This window comes from Polypterus senegalus, chromosome 2 (assembly GCF_016835505.1).
Source record: "Polypterus senegalus isolate Bchr_013 chromosome 2, ASM1683550v1, whole genome shotgun sequence".
Taxonomy (NCBI): domain Eukaryota; kingdom Metazoa; phylum Chordata; class Cladistia; order Polypteriformes; family Polypteridae; genus Polypterus; species Polypterus senegalus.
This window is the reverse complement of record NC_053155.1, coordinates 52,652,560-52,679,033: the sequence shown is the minus strand read 5'-3', so window position 1 is coordinate 52,679,033 and position 26,474 is coordinate 52,652,560. Positions and strand designations below refer to the sequence as shown.

Sequence of the window (26,474 nt, the reverse complement as noted above, 5' to 3'; positions counted from 1 at the left end):
GTTGATCAATTTGTCTTTAAATGTTTGAGAAATATCAATATATTTTGTGTTAGAGGACAAAAAAATCCTCAAACATTCTTAAGACATTTATGTAAAGTTAACCTGTCTTTTATATGTCTAACTATGCCTATAAATAATATTTCATAACTGGTTTACCAGCCATGTCAACAGACAAAACTGGCAAAGCCCTGAACTTTGACACTATAAGGATATTCAGGGGAAGTTTTGTGGGCCCTGCCTGAAGAAAAAATCCTGGAGAGAGTTCATCTGGTCAGAGCAAGATATTCAAGAGAGCAGCATGGCACCTTCTACGTAGCTCTTTTGAAAACAACATTAAGTGGCTGAGCCTAGCAGGGTGTGGCATTTGAAATCGAACTTTTACTCAGATACTGTATGCTGAGCCTCAGCAGTTAGACAGTCCAATTAATTGGAATTCAAACACAGATGAGCAGGCACATGCAGAAGCTTACACTTCTATTCTTATTCTGCTGTATGTGTGTGTGTGCCACGCTAAACCAACAAACCCAGTGACGTATGTGCGGATGGCGGTAGCTCTCGGATCATGTGTACTTAGTCATGTTTGCTTTGGTTTTTGAAAACCACTGTTTCATTTAGTAGAAACACTGAGAAAACCATCATGAACTTAAAGCTCTACTTTATTAAATCTTTGCAACAAACTTTCCTCATGTGGATATTTTTTCTTCTGTCTGAAGGTAAATTTAAATTGCATTTTCTATTTATTTTTGGATAATATACATTTGTCTCTGGGTTAAAATTTTAAACTGAATAATGATTTCATACAATATTTATCTAACTGTTTCAAAGTAAATTGCACAGAAAAAAGTATATAGAAAGGACATTTAGAATTGTAGCAAGTCAGTACAAACTCCTCATAGACATTGAATGTACTGTGATCTGAATGTAGGACTCTTGAGACATCAGGCAGCAGCACAGACTACTACACTTCTCCGCTGTACCAAGTCATCATTCCACTTTTCGGTCTGCTTCATCCAGTTTTATTGTCATTGAGAATACAGGCAGCATCAAGGAAAAACTAAGAATCAACTCCTGGATGGGACATCATTTCACCATGGGGCATATTCATGCAAACACCATAACTCATAGAATATCAGCTTATTCTCAGGACTAAAACAACATGCACATAATTATGTATTTAGGAGAAAAACTGAAGCATAAGTTAATAAGCAGTAAATGGGGCTTCTGGAACTGTGAGGCAGCAGGGACATTCACTAGCTGCAGAGCCCTGCTGTTTCAATTAATTTGATTTTTTTAATTTATTTTTAAATAAACTAAAATAAAATAAAATCATTTTGGAATTTTTGATAGAACCCTTCAAGGTATGGTGTCATAGACTTGTGTTTTTGATCTGTATGCTTCAATTGTTTCATATATGACAGTTTTTCTAAAATACTAAAAGTCTTTTTAATAAAATGAATTTTGATTTAAAACAAACATTATTTGCTGTAGGTATTATAAATTGCATTAAGCTGTTTAAACAAAAATTTAAACAAAATAAAATGTAAAATTAGTAAAGATTTTTTATTAGTAATATTTTATATTTGTCATTCTTTTAAGGCAAATAACTGTTCAAGAAAATTGAACTTTTGAGCTTTCTTCTCTACTCTGTTACTGAGCTTAAGATAATTGCATTCATGTATTAAAGACATGAAGTGTACTTCTACATCCTTTTGTCATTGCTGGCTCCACTGATTGCTGCAGCTCCCCACAGTTCTATTTATTTAATGAGAAAATAAAATCTTTGAACCACAAGCACAGGTATAACGTCAGCCTGACACATTCAGATCTCCAGCACTAACTTCATTTGTCAGTCTGAAATTTGCTACTGAATGTTTTAAGTAATGAGTTAAAGTTTTTAAAGAAAAAAATGTATTTATATTTGAAAATGTAAATGTTAGTTTGCTGTTATTATTACCATTTGCATATAACACATACAATTTTAAAACTGATTATATGTCCATGGGCTGAAGGAGCGAAATGGAAGCCAACGGCAAGAATCCTGCATGATTATAGGAAAACAGGGTCATTAGTGGGAGGTGTGGTGAGGGTCGTTGTGTTATTTCACTGACAGACTGCATTCTGACTTTATGTCTACAGATCACCATGGAGCGGCAGTAGCAGGAGTACATGTGGAAGTCGCTTTGGGGGGGAATGTTACTTTCAATTGTAATGCTTCACATGACAACACAGTACAGATGAACTGGAAGAAAAGCAATTCATGTGCATCAGAACTTCTTTTTGCTTATACTGCCAATGAGACTTTTATTAATATAACCACAGAAAGAATTAAGTGGAGTAAAGAAAATCCACTGACTCTTCATATTACCGATGTGCAGTCATCTGATGAAGGGAATTACAGCTGTGATGTGACATCAACACAAGGAGTAAAGGACATGAAGTGGGAGCTCACAGTCCGTCTAGAAACAGGTGATTTACTGCATATCACTCTTTCTTTCTTTCTTTCTTTCTTTCTTTCTTTCTTTCTTTCTTTCACTAAATGAGAGTGAAATGAAATGGGAATGTTGACAAATCTAAAAGTATATTTACACAAAAATAAAGATGAAGAAAAGTTACAATTAAATATATTCTTCAGTAATATAAAACATTAATTAATCCATTTACCAAAGATAAAAAATGTGACAAAGTTTTTAAATCAAATAAAAATACCACCACACTGTACAGTATATAACAAAGTCATGTGAAGAGTAGGATAAACAATAATAGCAAAAATGTTAACAAATTAATGTTCTTTTCAGTGTAGTCAAGACAATGACTAAAGTGCCTGCCAATTGAAAAGGAACTGAAATTTTGAAAGGCCCAAAATGAGTCTCTCAAGATAAAGAGCTTGGCCATATGAATCCCATTAATTAATCTAATGCAATTAAGCTGGAAATGGTGGATAAATATGCAGTTGAAAACTTTATTAATGGCTGTATCATACGTAATTATTGGTAAAGATAATAAACAAAAATGCAATCATTTAAACTTCAACATATACATGAGAAAAATGCACACAATGTTACTGTATTTTACTGGTAATATAAAGAAAAGAATGGGAATGAATCAAAGAATAGATGGAGATAAGAATGGAAGATGTTAAGTGAAATAATAAAGTTAAAAAGCATTAGAAGAATGGAATTATTCAAGAAAAGTGAAAAAAATATATCATTTTTAGGTTTCAAGAATGATTTATTCAGTGATAGAATATAATTAGGATATTCCTGTTTTAAAATGAGAATCAGTTGTTATGAAAAAAGTGTTTGGCAGATTTGGCAGGGAACAGGATTATAGAAAATATGGGGAAGATATGGCAGCATGTGGTGCTTCAGGGTTAAATAAGTAGGCAAAGGAGAAGCAGATGTTGATACCAGAAAGAAATTTAATCATAAACAAAAAGAGTGCACTGGATAAAATGTAATAATGGAAATAAATAATCACTTCTTAATCTGAGTAGGAAGACATTAGAAAAACAAAAAGAAAAGGAGAAATTTGAAGAAGCAGTTCTGAAGCTGATGATATATTAAAAGTCAACGAACCCCGCTCTTGGCTTTTATTACCAAATTAATAAACTGGAACCAGAAAGACTATGGAGAAATATTCCCCCATAAAGTACAGCAGAAAAATGTAAATAAATAGTTAAACAGCTTGATAAATACTTGAATGATTTTGATAAAAGTTCTTAGGCGAGGTCTGCTTGAGGCAGCTTGGGAGCTCCTTCAACGTCCAGCTCTTGGCTTAGACTCAGACATGACACTCTAAACATGCTCCTTTTAATTCTGTGCCCACTGGAAATGCCAGGGCACTCTTGGCAGAAAGTAATGCAAAATTTAGTAGTAAAGGTGGACATGATGGTTTAGAAAAAAATAAAAATAAACAATTGTCAATTTTATATGTACTTTGATACACAAAGGGTGATAACTGTAAAAAACATTTACCATGTAGGCTAAGTTTAGATTTTGATTTTGTGTCACACGTTTTAAGATCAAAGTCTTCTTATCATTCATTTACTGCAAAAGAAAGCAATTGAATTGAATTGTTTGTACAATGCTATGCAAGTACTGAATAAAAAGCACAAAAGGTCTCTGGCAGTGCACCTAATCTTCTTTAAAATTAGCTCCTTTTTGAGATCAGGTTATAGGGAATATTTTATACATATATAATTCAATCCAAACTATGATAAAAAAACAGGTTGTTTGCCTGTACTTACAAAATGGACATTTCTCACTTTTATCACTGGAGACGTGATGTGGTTGAAAATTGCAACAGAAAACAAAGATATGCATTGGTTTTTTTAATGCAAAAAAAAAATGAAATTATTGGTAGTTAATTAAGAAGCTCTACATTTAGGACAAGTCTAGCAGATTTAAAGTGGAAGAAAATGTACTGAAACAAAAATTTTCAATTAAATCTTCCAGGAGCTTTATGTGGCAAGAAAAACAAAACTTATGCTCTTCCAAATTCCCCCATTAGATGTCAGTCAGCTACAGTGGATAGCACCACATCAGAGAGAAGCAATGTTTTCAAAATGACTTCTTTATGGCACAAATCCTCTTACTCGATATTTATTTGTAGTACTAGTTGTAGTAGAAGTATCCATCCATCCATCCATTCTCTTCCGCTTATCCGAGGTCAGGTCGCGGGGCAGCAGCTTAAGCAGAGAGGCCCAGACTTCCCTCTCCCGGCCACTTCTTCCAGCTCTTCGGGAGAATCCCAAAGGCGTTCCCAGGCCAGCTGGGAGACATAGTCCCTCCAGCGTGTCCTGGGTCTTCCCCGGGGCCTCCTCCCGGTTGGGCGTGCCGGAACACCTCACCAGGGAGGCGTCCAGGAGGCATCCTGATCAGATGCCCGAGCCACCTCATCTGACTCCTCTCGATGCGGAGGAGCAGCGGCTCTACTCTGAGCCCCTCCCGGATGACTGAGCTTCTCACCCTATCTTTAAGGGAAAGCCCAGACACCCTGCGGAGGAAACTCATTTCAGCCGCTTGTATTCGCGATCTCGTTCTTTCGGTCACTACCCATAGCTCATGACCATAGGTGAGGGTAGGAGGTAGATCGACTGGTAAACTGAGAGCTTTGCCTTACGGCTCAGCTCCTTTTTCACCACGACAGACCGATGCAGAGCCCGCATCACTGCGGATGCCGCAACGATCCGCCTGTCGATCTCACGCTCCATTCTTCCCTCACTCGTGAACAAGACCCGAAGATACTTGAACTCCTCCACTTGGGGCAGGATCTCTCCCCCAACCCTGAGAGGGCACTCCACCCTTTTCCGGCTGAGGACTATGCTCTCGGATTTGGAGGTGCTGATTCTCATCCCAGCCGCTTCACACTCAGCTGCGAACCGATCCAGAGAGCTGAAGATCACGGCCTGATGAAGCAAACAGGACAACATCATCTGCAAAAGCAGTGACCCAATCCTGAGTCCACCAAACCGGACCCCTTCAACACCCTGGCTGCGCCTAGAAATTCTGTCCATAAAAGTTATGAACAGAATGGTGACAAAGGGCAGCCCTGGCGGAGTCCAACTCTCACTGGAAGCGGGCTCGACTTACTGCGGCAATGCGGACCAAGCTCTGACACGGTTGTACAGAGACCGAACAGCTCTTATCAGGGGTCCGGTACCCCATACTCCCGGAGCACCCCCACAGGATTCCCGAGGGACACGGTCGAATGCCTTTTCCAAGTCCACAAAACACATGTAGACCGGTCGGGCAAACTCCCATGCACCCTCAGGACTCTGCTAAGGGTGAAGAGCTGGTCCACTGTTCGCGACCAGGGCGAAAACCACACTGTTCCTCCTGAATCCGAGGTTCGACTATCCGGCGGACCCTCCTCTCCAGAACCCCGAATAGACTTTTCCAGGGAGGCTGAGGAGTGTGATCCCTCTATAGTTGGAACACACCCTCCGGTCCCCTTTTAAAGAGGGGACCACCACCCCGTCTGCCAATCCAGAGGCACTGTCCCGATGTCCATGCGATGTTGCAGAGGCGTGTCAACCAAGACAGTCCTACAACATCCAGAGCCTTAAGGAACTCGGTATCTCATCCACCCGGGGCCCTGCCACCAAGGAGTTTTTGACCACCTCGGTGACTTCAGTCCCAGAGATGGGAGAGCCCACCTCAGAGTCCCCAGGCTCTGCTTCCTCGTGGAAGGCATGTTAGTGGGATTGAGGAGGTCTTGAAGTACTCCTCCCACCGACCCTAGCGTCCGAGTGAGGTCAGCAGCGCACCATCCCCACCATATACGGTGTTGACACTGCACTGCTTCCCCTCCTGAGGCGCGGACGGTGGACCAGAATCTCCTCGAAGCCGTCCGAAAGTGTTCTCCATGGCCTCTCCAAACTCCTCCCATGCCCGAGTTTTGCCTCAGCAACAACGAAGCAGCGTTCGCTTGGCCTGCGGTACCTATCAGCTGCCTCCAGAGACCCACAGGACAAAAAGTCCTATAGGACTCCTTCTTCAGCTTGACGGCATCCCTCACGCGGTGTCCACCAGCGGGTTGGGGATTGCCGCCACGACAGGCACCGACCACCTTGCGGCCACAGCTCCGGTCAGCCGCCTCAACAATAGAGGCGCGGAACATGGCCCATTCGGACTCAATGTCCCCACCTCCCTCGGGGCGTGGTTGAAGTTCTGCGGAGGTGGGAGTTGAAGCTACTTCTGACAGGGGACTCTGCCAGCCGTTCCCAGCAGACCCTCACAACACGTTTGGGCCTACCAGGTCTGACCGGCATCTTCCCCACCATCGAAGCCAACTCACCACCAGGTGGTGATCAGTTGACAGCTCCGCCCCTCTCTTCACCCGAGTGTCCAAGACATATGGCGCAAGTCCGGCGACCACGACCACAAAGTCGATCATCGACCTGAGGCCTAGGGTGTCCTGGTGCCAAGTGCACATATGAACACCCTTATGCTTGAACATGGTGTTCGTTATGGACAATCCGTGGCGAGCACAGAAGTCCAATAACAAAACACCGCTCGGGTTCAGATCGGGGCCATTCCTCCCAATCACGCCCTTCCAGGTCTCACTGTCATTGCCCACGTGAGCATTGAAGTCTCCCAGCAAAACGAGGGAATCCCAGAAGGTATGCCCTCTAGCAACCCCTCCAGAGACTCCAAAAGGGTGGATACTCCAAACTGCTGTTGGCGATACGCACAAACAACAGTCAGGACCCTTCCCCACCCGAGGCGGAGGGAGGCCACCCTCTCGTCCACCGGGGTAAACCCCAATGCACAGGCTCCGAGTCGGGGGGCAATAAGTATGGCCACACCTGCTCGCCTCTCACCGGGGCAACTCCAGAGTGGTAGAGAGTCCAGCCCCTCTCAAGGAGATTGGTTCCAGAGTCCAAGCTGTGCGTCGAGGTGAGTCCGACTATATCTAGCGGAACCTCTCGACCTCGCACTAGCTCAGGCTCCTTCCCTTCAGAGGTGACATTCCACGTCCCAAGAGCCAGTTTCTGTAGCCGAGGATCAGACCGCCAAGGTCCCGCCTCGCCACCACCCAACTCACATTGCACCCAACCTCCTTGGCCCCTCCCATAGGTGGTGAGCCCATGGGGAGGAGGACCCACGTTACCTCTTCGGGCTGTGCCCGGCCGAGCCCCATGGGTGCAGGCCCGGCCACCAGGCGCTCGCCATCGAGCCCCACCTCCAGGCCTGGCTCCAGAGGGGCCCGGTGACCAGCGTCGGGCAAGGGAAAGCGTTGTCCAAGTTTTATTTTCATTGGAGGTTTATTGAACCGCTCTTTGTCTCATCCCTCACCTAGGACCAGTTTGCCTTGGGTGGCCCTACCAGGGGCATAAAGCCCCGGACAACATAGCTCCTAGGATCATTGGGACACGCAAACCCCTCCACCACGATAAGGTGACGGTTCAAGGAGGAGGTAATAGAAGTATTATTGTTGTTATGTGTATAGTATACAGGGATTTTGTGAGGCTTTTCACTCTCTCAACAACAAAGAGGTCTCTTCATATATTAGAGTTAGTTAAGTGTTTTTTCTCTTGTATATAATATTTACTTATGAACATTAGAACAATCTGGATGAGAACAGTCCATTAAATCCAACACCAATCCTATCCACTTAATTCTTTTAAAATAACATCATGTCTAGTTTTGAAGGTCCCTAATGTTCTACTGTCTACCACACTACTTATTCTATGTGTCTAGAAAAATTACCTAATGTTTGTGCAAAATTCACCCTTAACAAGTTTCCAACGAGTCCCCGTGTTCTTGATGAACTCATTTTAAAATAACAGTCACGATCCACTGTACTAATTCCCTACATAATTTTAAACACTTCAATCATGTCTCCTCTTAATCTTTCTTTACTTAAAATGAAAAGGTTCAGCTCCTTTAATTTTTCTTCATAACTCATCCCCTGTAGCCCTGGAATCAGCCTAGTCGCTCTTCTCTGGACCTTTTCTAGCGCTGCTATGTCCTTTTTGTAGCCTGGAGAGAAAAACTGCACACAGTACTCCAGATGAGGCCTCACCAGTGCATTCTGAAACTTGATTATAAACTCCTTGGACTTATATTCTTCACATCATGCTATATAATCTATCATTCTGTTAGCCTTCTTAATTGCCTCAGAACTATTTCTGAAAGTTAAGTGTGATGAGTCACTTATAAATTATATTTTCCATTTTCAGACCTCCCATTGTGTATTCTGAAAATTGGACTTACAACCGTGATAACAGTGCAATAAATGAGACTATAAATTAAAGTCACAAGATCCTCTAAGAATTTGGAGAGTCAAATGACTACCTCTAATTGTGTAAGCAACACTGGGTAACAGTGTCTTGCAAAATTCTCAGTAATCAATATATGGTACTTTTTTGAGCTGCCTAGTACTTGAAAGTATTTGTTACAGGAAGAACTCAGAAAATGATTTACCAGTGCAATGCTTACCTGATAAACTACTGGTTGAATCACAATTTGTAGTATATTCATTCTATCATCACCAGCTTAATTCATATTAGTGCTGCAGAGGGTGAAGTCTGTACCAGCAACATTGGCAGTAAGACAGGACAGACCCTTGAACTGATGTGACTAACAGGATATGTTTAGGGTCACACACAACCATGGTAAATTTAAAGAAGTCCATTGTCTTTGGGTTGATAGGTAAAAGAAGTATACTCAGGAAAAATAAACTCAGACGTCGGTAGATTGTGTAAACTCTACACAGTCAGTGGTTGGGCCAGAACTTTGACCTTTTTTAATTGTCTAAGCAATCTGTGTACAGGGACACAATAAAGAAAACTGCCAAATTGTAACTTTTGAAGATGCTGATCACATACTTATAAAACATTAAAAAAAAGCCTAACAGACTGTGCTGTATAAAGAAAATATTACATTATGAACAATTGCTATATTTGTAGGTCAAAGCAATCTAGATGCAATATTCTTCATAATTCAACCCCTGTAGCCCTGGAATGAGCCTAGTTGCTCTTCTCTGGACTTCTTCCCACACTGCTATGTCCTTTTTGTAGCCTGGAGACTAAAACTGTACACAGTACTCCAGATGAGGCCTCACAACTGCATTATAAAGTTTGAGAATAGCCTCCTTTGACTTGTACTCCACACATCCTGCTATATAACCTAACATTCTGTTAGCCTTCTTGATGGCTTCTGAACAATTTCAGAGCAATTTCTGGAAGTTGATAGTGACGAGTCCACTACAAGTCAATAAAGAAAACTGCCTAACTCTAACTTAAATAATAAATAAATACATAAATAGGTAGATAAATAAGTAAGTCAATAAAAATCCAAACACACTTTAGTCTGAATGCATAAACTGTTTTCTAAGCTATCATCAATGACTTGATGTTTCCATCAGATGTGCCACTGCATTTTGGAGTATCTGTAGTGGCTGACAATACACACAGGCACTTCTACCTGTAAGGAGATGCAGTAGCAAGGTGCACTGTGCCCAGTGCTTGGACAAGAATTTAAATTACATACTCCACCAGATACTGTTTGATCTTGAGGATGTTATATGCAATGAAGCTACATGAATGGAAGACTGTGAAAATGTGATTATTGGCGATCAATTATCACCCCAAGTTTATGCGATTACTTGGTAGGTGCTAGTGATAATGTAAAGAGCACTACAGAGATGTTATTTTGAATGAAAGAAGTAGCTGGGATGATAAGGAACTCAGTCTGCAACAGGGTGACTTGGCAATGGTGTTCCTCTCTCCAAGCTGAGATGTCACTGAGATGTATTGAGATTCCAGCTAAGACCACATTGCCCTCATCAGGGAATGCCAGATATACATAAGTATAATCAGCACAGCAGTAATATGAGAAGCCATGGGACTTGATAATAGGACCTAGTGAAAAGGTGTACAAGAAGAAGATGAGAGAGGCCCAGCACTGATCTTTGGGGCACCTCCATGATAGCCTGATGTGAATTTGACTCCTTTCAATAATATTCAGCACTAGAGTAGACACTACATTGCCATGTAATTCAATAAAATATCTACAGAATGCATAATGTAAGGATGGACTGCCTCACAGAGCATAAGTTAGCTTTGCTGCCCCATGGATCTTGTATCCTGGGTTTAAATAACATATCTCATCACTGCCTATTTAGAGTTTGCATATTCCCCCTATGTCTAATTGTGTGTGTTTTATGGATGCACTAGTTTTCCTCCTATATTGCCAAAAAATAGGTATCTAGGTGTTTTGGCAGTTATTGCCACTGGAATAAAGTATATTTTTAAATTATTACTATTTACCAAAATGCAACTTTGTTTTGTTTGTGGGTACCATCATTTTTGGAATTCCATTGTCAAGATACAACTCTTGGTTGCCATTGAGTGCATTTTTAAAGGCTGCAGTTTTCACATCATTTATGCAACACTTCAAATACCAGTACCTGTAAGGGTCTTGCCTTTCTCAGGGTGTGGTCTCTGGGATCATGACTTCCAAGTTCATCGGCACAACAGGATAAAAAGGTCAGCATTTGCATGAAGCTTTTTCCAGTCTGTGTATAAATCCTTTAAACACAAAAGAAACATTCCCTTTGCTATTGAGCTTCATGTGTTGCCTGATTTTTGTCTTTGATTCTTGCCTCTCATCTGGGTATCAGTTTTTTTGTTTATATTTTATTTATTTTGTTTTGCCTTTTTATACGCATCTACCAGTTTGTCTCAGAAAAAACTGAGCAGAATGTAATTGTTGACAACAGAGTTATTTGACAATGGCAATGACAGACTGTACCCTACCTGTACCATTACTGAGCTGGCAGCATGTTTACTGAACAACATGTGAAGTTTATTGGTAGCTGGACAAAAACTGCTGAAAAACTAAATGTGCTAATGTGTTTTTATTTTATTTTTTATGTTCATTTTTGATTTCATTTTTCAGCTGAAAACACCTGATTTTGTGAAAATAACTAGGTGCCAGAATGATGTTTTTAAATATTTCTTCTCCATCTTTCCTTCTGTCTCAATATAAAAATAGAAAGTTGACGGGTTGGGCCCACTTTGTTTTTAATATTTACTATGGTACTCTGGGCTCTGATGACTATCAATTTTAATTTGAATCTTTAGGTATTGCATACTCAGTCCCCCCACTCTATCACTGTTAATCTCAGATGCTGTTTGTGTGCTCTTACTGTATACTACTTGTGTTGTGCCTATTCAAGTTTACATGACTCCTAAACCTTACATACTAATTTTTCCATGACTCACTCAGAACACCTAGGTGGGGCCCAAACAGTGGTTCAAGCCCAGGGGCCCCCTGCCTCCTAAGTCCAGACCTAGTAGTAACAGCCATAATGTAAGTGAACCTTTTAATTTAAAAAAGAGTAGTTTTAAATTATTTGTAAATGCACCATCATTAATTTCATGTGTTTCAGTGAGAGTTCTTGTGCGCATGCAAGACAGGAGTTGTGTGATTCCAGATGTGAGAGGGAGAAATTTGGCAGGCAGAAGGAAATGGAGCAATACAGACTTTAACTGTGTCTTAATATTTACAAACTGTTATAAGATTAATTTGTTATTGTTGGCGCAGTGGTTAGCATTGCTGCCTCGCAGTTAGGAGACTCGGGTTCGCTTCTCGGGTTCTCTCCGTGTCTGAGTGGGTTTCCTCCGGGTGCTCCGATTTCCTCCCACAGTCCAAAGGCATGCAGGTTAGGTGCACTGGCGATTCTAAATTGTCCCTAGTGTGTGCTCGGTGTGTGTGTGTGTCCTGCAGTGGGCTGGCGCCCTGCCCGGGGTTTGTTTCCTGCCTTGCGCTCTGTGTTGTCTGGGATTGGCTCCAGCAGACCCCCGTGACCCTGTAGTTAGGATATAGCGGATTGTATAATGGATGGATGGATGTTCGAAATAAAGTAGTTGAACTTTTAAAAGAAGTCTTGCATCAGGTCTATGCAACAAATGAATTCATTGGAAATGACATCCTACATACGAAAGAAGGAGAAACATCATTACAAAAGTCAAAGTCTTGCTCACTTTAGATGCTGTGAAACGGTGAATGATGAAGCTGTATTTAAGAAAATGAATATGCTGTCATAAGTTCAAAGAGCAAAAAAAAAAAAAATTAAAGAAGAGGAAACTGAAGTCACTAAGATATGTGGTGGATGTGGGTAATTTTAGCATTTCACTGGACTATTGCCAGCGGCTCAACGAAATGCTTATGAACTACACTTTGAACTGCGTTAAAGGCCATAAAGTAAGTGAGCGGTTGTTTTATATATGAAGACAGCAATTTTCATTAATTCGTAAAACCATGAGTGATTTCTAACAATTCTTTAAAAATATATTATAGTGGTATGATGACAACTTCAGTCTCCACAGCTTTCGCTGACACTATGCTTTTTCTCTTTTTATTAGTTTGTTTATGGATAAGCATGCTACTTTTTAGTTTTTTAAGATTACAACTTTATTAACCTTTCTGTTATGCTCTTTTTTAGCTTCTCATCATTCAGGCGTTTTGCAGTATTCTTTTTTTGTCAGACTTACATATATTACATTGAGTTTGATCATCCTGATTGTTATTTCCTTTACCTACTACAGAATAAAAGCACCAAGGTGAGTTTTGCTGAATGGCCTGGGCTGTCACACTTTAATGGTTTGATTTCATCTCCATAGTGTCATCTGTATGAAATGATCAATGTCCTACATGTGGTTTCATAACTTTCCTCTACCAATCCAAAGCCCATGTCGTCAGTTCAAATGATTTCCCTCAACCTGACCCATTTCAAGTGCAGATGTGGGTGTGAGGAGATCACTAATACATATTTTAAAGCATAACAAATTGTCTTACAACAAGAAAACATTTATTATAGTCATTTGGGTAATAAAAAAAAGCAAAAATATTTGGAAATATAGAGGTTGGTGCATAGAATTCAGAAAGAGAAGCCTTTTAGCAAAAATTTAAAATCTTATGAGGAAAGCAAAAAGTATTTCATATATTTAATATTAGATATAATATATTAAACTATTTTTTAAAATATATCTACATCTTTATTTTTCTCCCTTAGAATATAAATGTCAGCTCCTGCTGATGTACTTTCTTGTCTACTTGTGGAAGGAAACAAATGAACACCATGTGAGGGAGCTTGCTTCCTAACACTGTATTCTCCTGGTGACACACACACTTCATAAGAAATATTTCTTTTACTTGTTCCAGTAGCTAACAACCACACCCTTCCACCCACACCTACACTGGCTTCTGCAAAACGTCAGATGGCTGACCAAGAAGGAAAGTGTGAATAACGGATATTGAGTAGCTACCAACACATGCTAAGGCAGGATGTGGTAGCTGTTCCACAACTTTGTTTAAATTTTATTTTAAAAATGGCTAATAATTCTCACATTCTTCCAGAAAATGCACCCATAGGTTGCCTTTGTCAGATGACCTTAGTCATCCAGTAGCACACTCAGCTTTCTGACTCTTCATTTAAAATTAAAGGAAATAAAGCTGTTGTTTGAGATATAGAAGGCCAAGTAACCAAGAATCAAAGAATGCATATAGAAGTGTCTGCACATTCTAAATACTACGTTAGGTTGATCTTTGTTAAGAGCAGCGTTCATGTTGGTGTCAGAAGGAAAGTGTGACCATATGAAAAATGGGGGAAAAAAGGTGGCTCCAAAGACAAGATTTGATCAAAATAATTCAAAGAAAAAAAATTATTTTTCTTTTTAAGATTTGGTATTGTCCTGGTAAAAGAGTGGAGTGTCTTTTTGTCAAAGAAACATATTATTTTGTTGTAAGAATCTCCAAAGGAGTCAGCAAAAGGATTAACCACGTCAACTTGGCCCCCGATCTATATGTAGGTGCGCCTTGTGTAGGGAAGTTTGCTACACACTGCCATCAGTGACTGTAACACTCCCCACCAAGGACGCAGTTCTCTCACATCTTCTGTTTCTCTCTCACACTGTCACTGTTTCAGATATGGAGCCTTTCCTAACTTCCTTGCAGGTTGACAGACTGTTGATTAAGCTGTCTGGGTTCATTTTAAAGAAAAATTGGTGGTGTTCTGCCATGAAGATTTTGGATGGCAGGACAGTAGGGTGATTAAAAAAGGACAAGAAGAAGAAACATTTTTCCAGAAACAAGTAGGATCCAAAATATTACATCAGTCCTTAGTCAAAACACAAAATCCTAAATGCAAACCAAAAACTCTTAGTCAAAGTCAGAAATGTCACTCTAATTGATGTAACACACCAAGTCTTATGAGAGTTATCCAAAATCCTGGACAATGAGTGGTCCTTAAATAATGACTTTGCATTATCAATAAAAAGTATTCACATCTTTGAAAGTTTTTGGATACAACATTGAATCACAGTAAATATAATTTGGCATTTTTTTAAAATTGATCAAAGTAACACTAGTCTCTTTACGTTGTATCCCATTGCCAGTCATATGCCCCTTAATTTTCAAAAATGGCTTCCCTCAAATGATGGTTCCATAAGCAGCTGAGTATGTCATCTAATAGATTGACCAGCTCTATTGTATCCACAACCTTTGACAAATTAACAAAACAAACATGGTTCCTTGGGAGAAAGTACTTAGCTTATATTATTATAGCTTAGCAAATAATATTTTTAGAGGCAAAGGAATGAATATAAAAAAATAAAATAAAAGCCACATCATGACAGAGATGGGCAGGGAGCACAAGGCGAAGAAGCCTCTTCTGTTGATCTCTCCATGAGGCTACAGTTATCTGATATGATCTGCTTCATTGATGATATTAGTAGCATTTTGCCATTTCCCTCTTTTACTGATGATTTAAGCATAGACATTATCTTCGGTAGCTTGCCGATGATTTGTTGTGCCAATTTCTTGCTTTGAACATCAGATATTTACTTTCTTTAATCATGATTTTATTCTTCATAGATTTCGAATATTATCACATCCAACAGTCTGTTGCCAGTAATGTCATATAACATTACACAGAAGTTTCTCACTGTTTTGTTTAGCCTAATAATGCTCAAAAAATATTTTTTTTTAAATTAAATATGCTTTTGTGGCTAGGTTTGTGGATGTCTCATGAAGTCTAGAGGTCCACCCCTAATGTGCAGACTGTGGGAATATACCCCACACCAAGGATAGCAATGGTGTCACAATTGCTAAAAAATAAAATTGTGGTTTGACATTTCCAATAATAATGTGAAAAATATCAATAATATTGCAACCAAAATATATAAAGAAAACAACAATACCAATAAATTAGTTGCTATTCAAAACATTAATAGAACTGATAATAAAGTTCAGAAAAAAATTGATAAAGCACAGAATAAAAGTAAGAAAAAGCAGCAAATCCTAATAGGTGGATGCACTCTTAAAAATAAAGGTGCCAATGTGGTCCTTCAGAGCAATGCCACAGGGGAACCATTTTTAGTTCCCAAAAGACCCATCGGCATGCAGGTTCCAGAAAGAATTGTCATTATTTATATCCGTAACAAGCTCCATACAGTGAATAACAGTGAGTAGATGGTCACAAATTTGTGAAATACCAATAAATCATGATTTTAAAAGGTCTCTTCCAGCATACATGCAGTAAATCAGGTTAGGTCCAGGTTTTCATAATCTGTTAGTGCCCTGCTTGATAGCCTGCCATATATTACAGATTTCAGCTTGTTTTTCTATATGTTAGGAAATTTTTCAAAGCACAAAGAACCAAACTTCATATGCAAAGAATCCTTCACAGAATGGAGTGGTGCTACAAGGAACCACACAACCTAGCAAAGAACCATAAAATGCCATTAAAGAATTATTATTTTTAAGAGTGTGGAAGCAAGCCAATGATAATAATAATAATAATAATAATAATAATAATAATAATATATTATTATTATTATTAATTATTATTATTATTATTAATTATTAATTATTATTATTATGAGTCAGTAGCTACTATAGACAAAACAGACAGACCTGCTTGCTACCTGGTTTGAAGTCCTCCCAGTGAACCATTAATTTGTTAATTAATTTGCAAAAATATATAATACTTTTTTGTATATTGCCACCTAGAATCAATACCATCACACATAAGATCAAGTACAGAAAGGCATAAAATGTTGAAGCACTTTATTTTCATTTTAACAATCTTAGGTTCTGTACTTTTATCAACTGGATTGCAAACCACCCAATGAATTAATACATGATATATAAAAATATATATATTTGATTTAATAGTAATATTGAAAATAATATTACCATAATATTTCCAAAATCACTTAATCCTTTTCCATGAGTGCAAAGAAGGGAGAAAAAATGGATGATCTGCACACTCTAGGAGCAATGCAGAGTAGTCATTTAACCTAACAAGCATGTCTTTGTGGCTGTAGGAGGCTGTAAGAAAAAAGAGCACATGGAGAAAAACATGCTGTGGATGTGTGAGAGAATACGTAAACTCGGAGATGACGAGCAGACATGGCAAGCAAACCCAGGAAACCAGATCTTTGAAGGAGCAGCGCTAACTACTGCCATTGCATTTTGATTATAGCACACTCTTTACATGCTTAAACTTATTTAGGTAAAGTAGTTAATCAGTGTATGTTTTACTATTCAAAGCTGAAACAACATTTCTCTTTTGTAGCTCCACTCCCAGAACAATTCTGCTATTCTAGCCTGGAAATGCCATTGCGTTACAGGAATTTAATATCAGGCTGATGAAAAAAAAATGACAGCCTCTTTATGGAGTTTAGATCTGGGGTATTTTCACCCTCAAAATTCTTTAATTTTCCTCTGACAGGATTGTTGAATGTGGAGATAAAATACATTTGAATTTAAATTTGTGATAAAGGTGCTATCATTAATGGAAATATTGTACTGCTGAATCCAGAAGATAGTAAAGTAGCTTCTGCAATTAAGTTATGAAAAAATATCTGCAGAGACTATTTCTGCATTTTAAAAAATATTTTTGAGTTTTATTTAAAGAAATACTTAATCATTATATGCATAATTTAGAAAGTAGTACTTTTTTATTATCAAAAATATCTGTAGTGATAAATTCTGTATTTTGGTAATTACTATCTGTGCATTTGTTTTGTACTTTTCTCTTCCATCAAGAGAAAGAATGCCTTGTAAATAACAATAAATCCTTCATTATTATTATTTACAGAGTCTTCTGTGTTTTCTAATGATGTTAGGAAGAAGGTGGAGGAGAATGCTTTTCAGGCCTGACCTGCAGTTTTACCACGTTAGAGAGTATTGTACTAGTGTAACATCAGATGGGGTATGGATTGCGTGATTCAGCTTTACTCCTCTTGCTACCCAAACCACAATTAATTTATCACATGCAGACAAATATACAATAATTTAAAAATGACCATTATTTTATATATGTATGTATGTATGTGTGTATTTATTTATTTATCTTTCCTGCCATAATGATATTTCTTGACATTTATATAGCACTTTTCTCACTACTCAAAGTGCTGTTTACATAGTGATTGGAGCCACTTCAATAATGAATAGCATCCAAATGGATGATGCAATGGCAGACATTTTTGCACCAGTATACTCACCACACATTAGCTATAAAATGGTGAAGGGGTGAGAGACAAAAAGCCAATTAGAAACTGGGGATGATTAGGGAGGTAGAATGACTAGGCTATGGAGGACAATTTAGCTTGGACATTGGGAGTCGCCCTACTCTTTATGAAGGACTCCCAGGGATCTTTTATGACCACAGACAGTCAGAATCTGGTTTTATGTCTCATCCAAAGGATGGCAACATTTTAACAGTGCAGTGTTCTCTTCACTGCACTGGGGCATTGACATGAGCTTTCAGACCACAGGATAAGCACCCCCTGCTAGACTCACTAACACCTCTTCCAAAAGCAACTTAGCATGCTTAGTTTCAGGTGGATGACCTCTTCTGAAGTGTATGGGCCTTAGGCCTGGGTATATAAATATCTTAAGAAGAAAATTAATTTACATAATATTTCTTGCTCTATAGCAAGATACTGGCCTCTATAGTACAACCATTGTGGTAGCATATTCTTCTAAAATGTCCAATATGATCAAAAATAAATCCAGACAAATTTTCTGTTATGCAGTTTACTACTATTAATTGAAGTAATGTCTGGTTATCTTATTAACACATCCCAAAGATGCTAACATCTCCCACCCCTACCACGGTCTATTTGTCAGACTTCCATCTGGCAGAATGTACTGTAGCATCCGAACCAGTTGTGCCCTGGGGAGTCTCCTTTGTTTTGACATGTAGCTGTGGCACATGGCTAATTATGCATACATAATTAGTGATGTGGGTCTGCACTGTGTGGGCACAGGGATCAGTATTATATATCCAGAGGCAGTACTCATAATATTCTTAAGCAAAAGTGATGCACATAACAAAGGAAACTACAAGGAAACCAGTATTAATAAAAATTGGAGAACATATTATGAAAGGGGTACATAGCATCATATATTTTATATGCTTTATTGCTTATTAGATGTGTTATATTGTTCTTATTAATTTATTTTTACTGTTATTATTTATGTTTGCCAATAAATACTGCATTGCATTAAACTCTTATGCTTTGCCTGCACATATAGCGCACCTGGTGTTGGTAGATTAACACTTACCCGCCCACAGGGTTACACAGATAAGAAGAGACTCCTCCTATAGACAGTAAGTTGCATTATCCTCCATTGTCCTGAGGGACAACCATTTGGTCTGCTCTTTCTTATGCTAGTGAGTCCAAAGCACTAGAGGAGTGGTATGCTGTGTGGGCACCACTCATAGTTGGTCATTTAGTGTGTATGTGTGTTCAGTGTAGATTGTGTAGGAGAAGACCCACAAAAAACAAATTTAGTGAGATCCACTCACCTAATGATAACACAGGAGGGAAAACAACTGGATTACTTAGTGGAAACACATTACGTAGTGAAAACTACACAGACACTGGTCACACCATAGCTCAAACCCTGTAGGTCAACAAACTCTGGAAAATGTGTTGCACCAAGGACAAGAAAATTCCAATGAAATTGATAAATCTGATGAACTACACTGGAAAATGTATGTGCATTACACAGGTTCTCATGCTCAGACAGCAGGTTTAAGGTCTAAGATGTTAACCTCAAGTTCACACTGATCAATGCAGACTTCTCAGCTATCTTTATTTTAATGAAGGTGTGATACCTTTATTTTGGTGTGAAGTTTGTTTATTACATTTGAAATTGGAAAAATTACGCACATGAGCTCTTACTGCCTGCCCTGAAATTAGAGGCTCCTGAATAGAAACTGGCCACAGTTTCACTAATATTTTGCTTATACTGCAGCTCAGTGATAAGGGAAGTTATTTGAATTTCTGTTAGACGATACTGTAGGCAATGCGAAAATTTTCTTATATTAAAAATGTCATCACCTTCATTCTGTCCGTTGCTGTCAAAGGTGGGTAGAATAGTGGTATATGTATGTACTTGAAAGCAGGAAAAAAAAAAAAATTTCCTATGGCCAGTGTTAAGCTTAAGCACAACATACTAGATCATTACTACAATGAAATCTAGAAAAAAACATATTTAAACCCTCACTTCAAAGGGTGGTTTCCAGATATCACTAACAAAATTCATTAAAAATCCAAAAAGCAAGACTCGTGGTGACTGAGCAAAAACAGACAGACAGGGCTGCTGAGAGGAAAGGATGAGAATAATTGTGTGGTTATTAGTGTTTATGTATGGTGGCGAAGGTGCTTTGAGGCACCACTATTAGAAGAGAAGGAATAAAAGGCCATTTTAGTGCTTTTACCTGGTGTCTTGGGTGTTTGTCTATCAGGTTTAAGGGGCGACAGCGCCCTCTAGTGTCACAACATATTGGACTGGGGGCCTAACAGGAGACTGTAGCATATTTTGGAGAAGGCCTCTCAAAAGAATTTGAAACAAACACTGATATAGATGGCTCAATAAATAGGTTGATACATATTGGTGTGGGTGGATCAAAGGAGATGGCGGAGTACCTTGGTCGTTGACTCATAAGAAGTGGTAACAAACACTGGAGTAGGTGACTCAGTGCAAGTGGTGGCAAAAACTGGAGAGTTGGATTTGTGTATGGTGGCTGGAGACTTGGATGCAGAGGTAGGTTTGCTATCTGGGTGAAGTTTAGAAAAGAACTGGATTGCTTTCTGGCACTCATTCACTGAATGACAATGGTACCCCAAATCATCATCCAACTGCATCAACATCTTACAAATCATAAATTAAGGAAGACATTGCCAAAATTATTTCAATATTCTTCAAATGATGAAAATTCATAAAATGTAATTAGGAGATTAATAGTTACTGAGATTTGATCTAAAAAGTAATATTTAGCTCTTGTTTCATAACAGCAAGATTTTCAGTCTGCACAGGCCAAAAGAAGCCAAGGTTGTAATGTTTCAAAAAGGGAGAGGGAATTGTGAAGTTAAACAAAACAAAAGAACAAAATAAAAAAATTGAAGGGAAGAAACTTAAACCAGAGAGGAAACCCAGGACAAACCATAATAGCAACTGAGCTAAGACTTTCATTGTGCCATCTGCTGGAATGCAATTTGATATCCTTATACCTATAACATTTAATGCTATAACATTTGCAAAGGGTTTAGTCTTGTCTTCAGAGATGTTTGCAGTTTATCTTTGCATGGCACAAAAAGTCCTGATCCTTCTCCTGCATACACTGATATCGGAATGTAAAAAACAACAGCAATACTCTACTGTATCATTTTCACTCTAATTCTTATACAAATGTATTTAAAGTGTCATTATGTTTAGGACAGTTCTGTCTCATTTGCTTAATACTGTATTGTAGACTATACTCTTTATACAGTATATGTGTAGTAATGACCTCATTTTCTACATATACTTTGGCTCACATTATAGTTTTTAATACAGCAAATTTGGTTTTGGAGTCTGTTTACTGTTTTCATGTAGATCAAAAACGTGTTTCTTTGCTTACATGATGATGTGAATGTCTCATGTGATCACACTCACTGCATTAATTATGTCATGTGATTAAATGTGCCATTGATCGGTTTGCTTGTTATTCCTTGGTTGGATAAAACCATTCTGCTTTGATTTCTAGTGCAGATAGTGTAGTGTAGTGGCAGGGCCCTCATCAGTTCTGTGCCAGCCTCCGTTTCAGTCGGTCTATCTCTCACCACATGTTGGAGTGTACCTTGCCTCCACTTTGCTAGTGATACCTGTTTGTTCAATGGACAATATCATCTACAGATTGTTAAGGAGTAACGTTTGACATTTTTGAGAGAGAAATCAGAGCTAAGTGTGTTTTAGAGTGTAGCTGCTGATTGCCAAAGATATCATGGCCATGGGCTTTTCTCCCCACACGGGAAACATTCTCCCATCAGACCTGAACATGATCAGATACAATGCCTTTGTCTATTGATTTTTAAAGTTTGTCCTGTTTCACTACTACGTGGGCACTGCCGCAGAGGAAAGCTAGTATATTTTTTATATATATATACGGTATGTTTAATAATTTTTGTACTCTCCAGAAAATAGTAAATATAAAGTAATTTTTAAGAGAACATCTAGAGTAGTGTGTATAGTTTTGGTTTCCAGGCTACAAAAAGGACATAGCAGAGCTGGAAGAAGTCTAGAGAAGTGCAACTAGGCTGATTCCAGAGCTACAGGGGATGAATTATGAGGAAAGATTAAAAGTGCTGAGCCTTTTCAGGTTAAGCAAAAGAAGATTAAGAGGAGATGTGATTGAAGTACTTAAAATTATGGGAATGTGAAGATTGAGGCAGTTATTTAAAAATGAGTTCACCAAGAACATGGGGATACAGTTAGAAACTTGTTAAGGGTAAATTTCATACAGATATTAGGAAATTTTTCTTCACACCGAGAACCATAGACACTTGGAATAGGCTACTAAGTGGTTTGGAAGACAATAAGACTTTAGGGACTTTTAAAATTAGACTTGATGTTTCTTTAGAAGAATTAAGTGGATAGGACTGGTGAGATTTGTTGGCCTGAATAGCCAGTTCTTGTCTAGATTGTTCTTCTTCAAAATAAAGTGGCCACCGTATATATTTGAACAAATCTCTCTTTTTAATTAAGTTATTTTTTTTAGTTTTGTTTCAGTCAGATTTTCTTCACTGAAATTGGCATGCTACTTAGGTTTTTTTCTGCTTGTGCTCAGGGGCTCCGACTCCTACAATTCTGAAATGAATTAAGGAAGCTTTAAAAATATTATGTATGGAAAGTTACATTTTTCATTTGTCTGCTTGGTTTTTCACACAGTTATTCAGTTTTCAAAGAGGTGCATGTCTGGTTAATTGGAAAAGCAGAGGTTTAATACTGCATGAATCCAGCCTTCAACAGACTAAGGTTGAATCTTTCCCATTGCTTCCAAGATAGGTTACAGACACCTACATACCTGACAAATTAAGATTCATTGAGAATATTATGTTATGTTAGATATTTACTCATAAATGTATCATATTTGTTTCAGTATTACAGAAACATGTTAAGATACATTTTCCTGAATTCTTGAACTTTTCATGTACTGTACGTTCTTTTCTACCTTTATAGGAAAACCAATAACAATGACTTATATGTTTCATGTATTGCCAGCTGCATTAAAACCCTTTACTGTGTCAGTACTCATTGGGCTCATTGTTCATAACAGAAGAAACATCATGATTTAAGAAACTGACTACAATATATATAAATATACTGTATATATAATATATATAAACTAAATATATATATATATATATATATATATATATATATATATATATATATTTAGTTCTAAGACTGAAAATGCTACAAATGTGAAATTACACTACTATTAGAGACCTTAGCTAGTGAAAAATAAAGTAAGACAAGTAGACAGTGAAAATAAAAAATAATAGAAATCATAATAAAAAACAAAATAGTAAAGACTGCATGGAGAGAAGCTATTATGAGAGAGGCAATATAAATGCACAAGTATTTATTAAAAACAGCTACAAAGGACAGAAACAAATAAACTGATATACAGCATATACAGGATACCTCTTACACGCATTTGAAAATGGAAATACTATTAATTTTAATTACATTTTTTTCTACACAGCAACTATCTTGTAACAATACAAGCTGATGAGACAATGTCTAATACAAAAGTGTCATATGTTTTCAAAACTTTTACAAGGTAAGGTAGTCATTGGCAGGATTATCATAAACAACTTTTTTTCTTTAAATACCTACCAGGACTGTAAACACTGACTTTGGAGTGTTAGACAGAATAGTTGAAAACATACATAAAATCATTTGAGAATCATTATCCCAAAACTGGAGGAAAATCCATAAACATTGTGCCCCCCAATACATCTTTACTTCCAAAAATCTTTCCCTCCCAACTGCTTCTGTTGGCAATTGCTGTTGTTACATCATGGGAGTGAATTCTTTTCTTTAATCAACATCCAATCAGGAAGAGAAGGATGTGGCCATTGGTACAGTATGCATTTAACAGGATGTACTGAAGAAAACACAAAATATAGCACAAAATGAGTTATTTGATTCAACATGGGGATACAGTGCTTTACAGACAAAACTCAGGTCAAATGAATGCCTGGTCACTGTCTATGTAGAATGTACAATGCCTTTGTGTTGAGAAAGGTTTTCTTCCATTACTCCCATTTATATATCTTCTTTAAGATGTGAATGTTGGTGTATGAATGCACCAGAGCCTGATTGACAGCTGCTTATTAATGTAATAAATGAATCAATAAGTGAATTATTTGTACCCTTGCATTACATAAAATTGAAGTCAATTTGGCATCATAATAACAAAGAAAATAAGGTCTTTTGATAATGATTACACACTACTGCATGCTAGTAAATACTTGTTGTTGGATGTTTGTGTTTTCAACAGGTCCACATTTCATTACTGCTACAGATTGCAGGACAGCATGAACGCAAGAGATGATCTAAAAGTTAGTATTATTCAGATTGTACTTGTGCAACTGCTGCATAGTGTAAAAAGGGCCAATTACCTCACATTTTAACTTTTTATATGGAAATAATGAACATTCTGGCTATGCTTGATTGTGTAAAATAAAAAACAAAAATAATAATCCAAATACACAAAAATTATAAATGTCATGGTGTCTGATTTTGTGATTATTCATTGTGATTGTATTATGATGTCAAGTTTATATATATGTTGTTTATATCTTGTTACAACTTTATTTTATCCCACCAAAGGTCCAAATCTACACCACATTACGTACGTTTTGTCAACTGATTGTTCCTCTTGTGATACTTTTTGCTTACTGACTCCAGGAAATAACAGATTAAGGAGGCCTTGAGAAACCTACACAAAAGTAGATTTGGTAGCTTATTACATACATGTATCATAAAGTGACTTCTAATCACTAAGATTAATCATTTTTTATGAACTCACCCACAGCAATTAATGGCTTATCTATCTATCTATCTATCTATCAGCCACGTAATCGGAGACTGGATGAGCCAACTCCAAAGAATGAGAGTGGAGTACAGACTGGAAAACTGAAGGTGTTTCTTCATACACCTTCAAAAATCAGGTTTACCAATTTACAAAATTTAGCAATACAAATAATTATTAAGTGTTACTTTGGTGATGTCATACTGGTATACTGTAGTTTAAATTGTAATGCAAGCATTTTTTCAAGAAAGGAAATGATTTTTGAGTTGATGCATACATGTACGTGGTAGTCACATGGGTACTTCTGTACAATCAAGATCCTTTTCTATCCTATCCCAGTAAACATTTTTAATATTATGTGTGATATTTATATGAAATATATATGAATAATGTTTTGAACAGCTCTGGCTTTTTTCAGTGACTAAACTAGAACACAAAATAGGACAATCTATGCATCAAAGAGTATAATCATCAAATCATCCTGACAGCCTGAGTATTGGACACTCTGTGTAACTTGAGTCTGGTTTGCAGGTTTTTATCATTACCTTGGTTGGTGTCTGACTGTACCAGCTTATTCATTTTAAGGCTGCAATAGGTCTACAGACACTGGATCTGCCCATATATGATTTGATCTCTCTGACATTACTTAGTTGTTTCTCTTGTGAGACTTCAAAACTCTTTTGAGACCCTCTCCAATGGGACGACATGCAGAAGCGCAACTGCCACTTCTGTTGAGGGTTGCTTGTCTATCTTCGAGGCAACCGCAGATTGTGTTAACAAGAAAAGAACACAAAAGGGGGACATAAGAAGGCATTCAAGAAAGAAGGAAAAAAAACTGTGCCGAGTGTGACCTTCCTTACTGACTAGGAAATGTTCAATCTATACAAAACAAAGTGGACGAACTTTAAGGTTGTGTAAGCTTTCAGGCTGAATATAAAGATGTGTGCATTTACAGAAACCTGGCTAAATGGAAATGATTTGGATGATCACTTAAAGATTGATGGATGTGGTGCACCAAATTGTTTGGACAGAGACTTAGCTACGACCTGTGAGTCACATGGTGGAGGCGTCTGGCTTTATATACACTCACCTAAAGGATTATTAGGAACACCTGTTCAATTTCTCATTAATGCAATTATCTTATCAACCAATCACGTGGCATTTGCTTCAATGCATTTAGGGGTGTGGTCCTGGTCAAGACAATCTCCTGAACTCCAAACTGAATGTCAGAATGGGAAAGAAAGGTGATTTAAGCAATTTTGAGTGTGGCATGGTTGTTGGTGCCGGACGGACCGGTCTGAGTATTTCACAATCTGCTCAGTTACTGGGATTTTCACGCACAACCATTTCTAGGGTTTACAAAGAATGGTGTGAAAAGGCAAAAACATCCAGTATGCGGCAGTCCTGTGGGCGAAAATGCCTTGTTGATGCTAGAGGTCAGAGGAGAATGGGCCGACTGATTCAAGCTGATAAGAAGAGCAACTTTGACTGAAATAACCACTCGTTACAACCGAGGTATGCAGCAAAGCATTTGTGAAGCCACAACACGCACAACCTTGAGGCGGATGGGCTACAACAGC

At 38.1% G+C, this 26,474-nt stretch overlaps 1 gene segment (V, D, J or C); it reads left to right on the top strand.

Annotated features, from left to right (window-relative positions):
- The first annotated feature begins 598 nt into the window (after positions 1 to 598).
- On the top strand, positions 599 to 24,718 carry LOC120522911. The segment is given in 3 exon segments: positions 599 to 713; positions 2,137 to 2,466; positions 24,361 to 24,718. Coding segments are annotated over 3 exon segments (447 nt in total).
- The last annotated feature ends 1,756 nt before the right edge of the window (positions 24,719 to 26,474 follow it).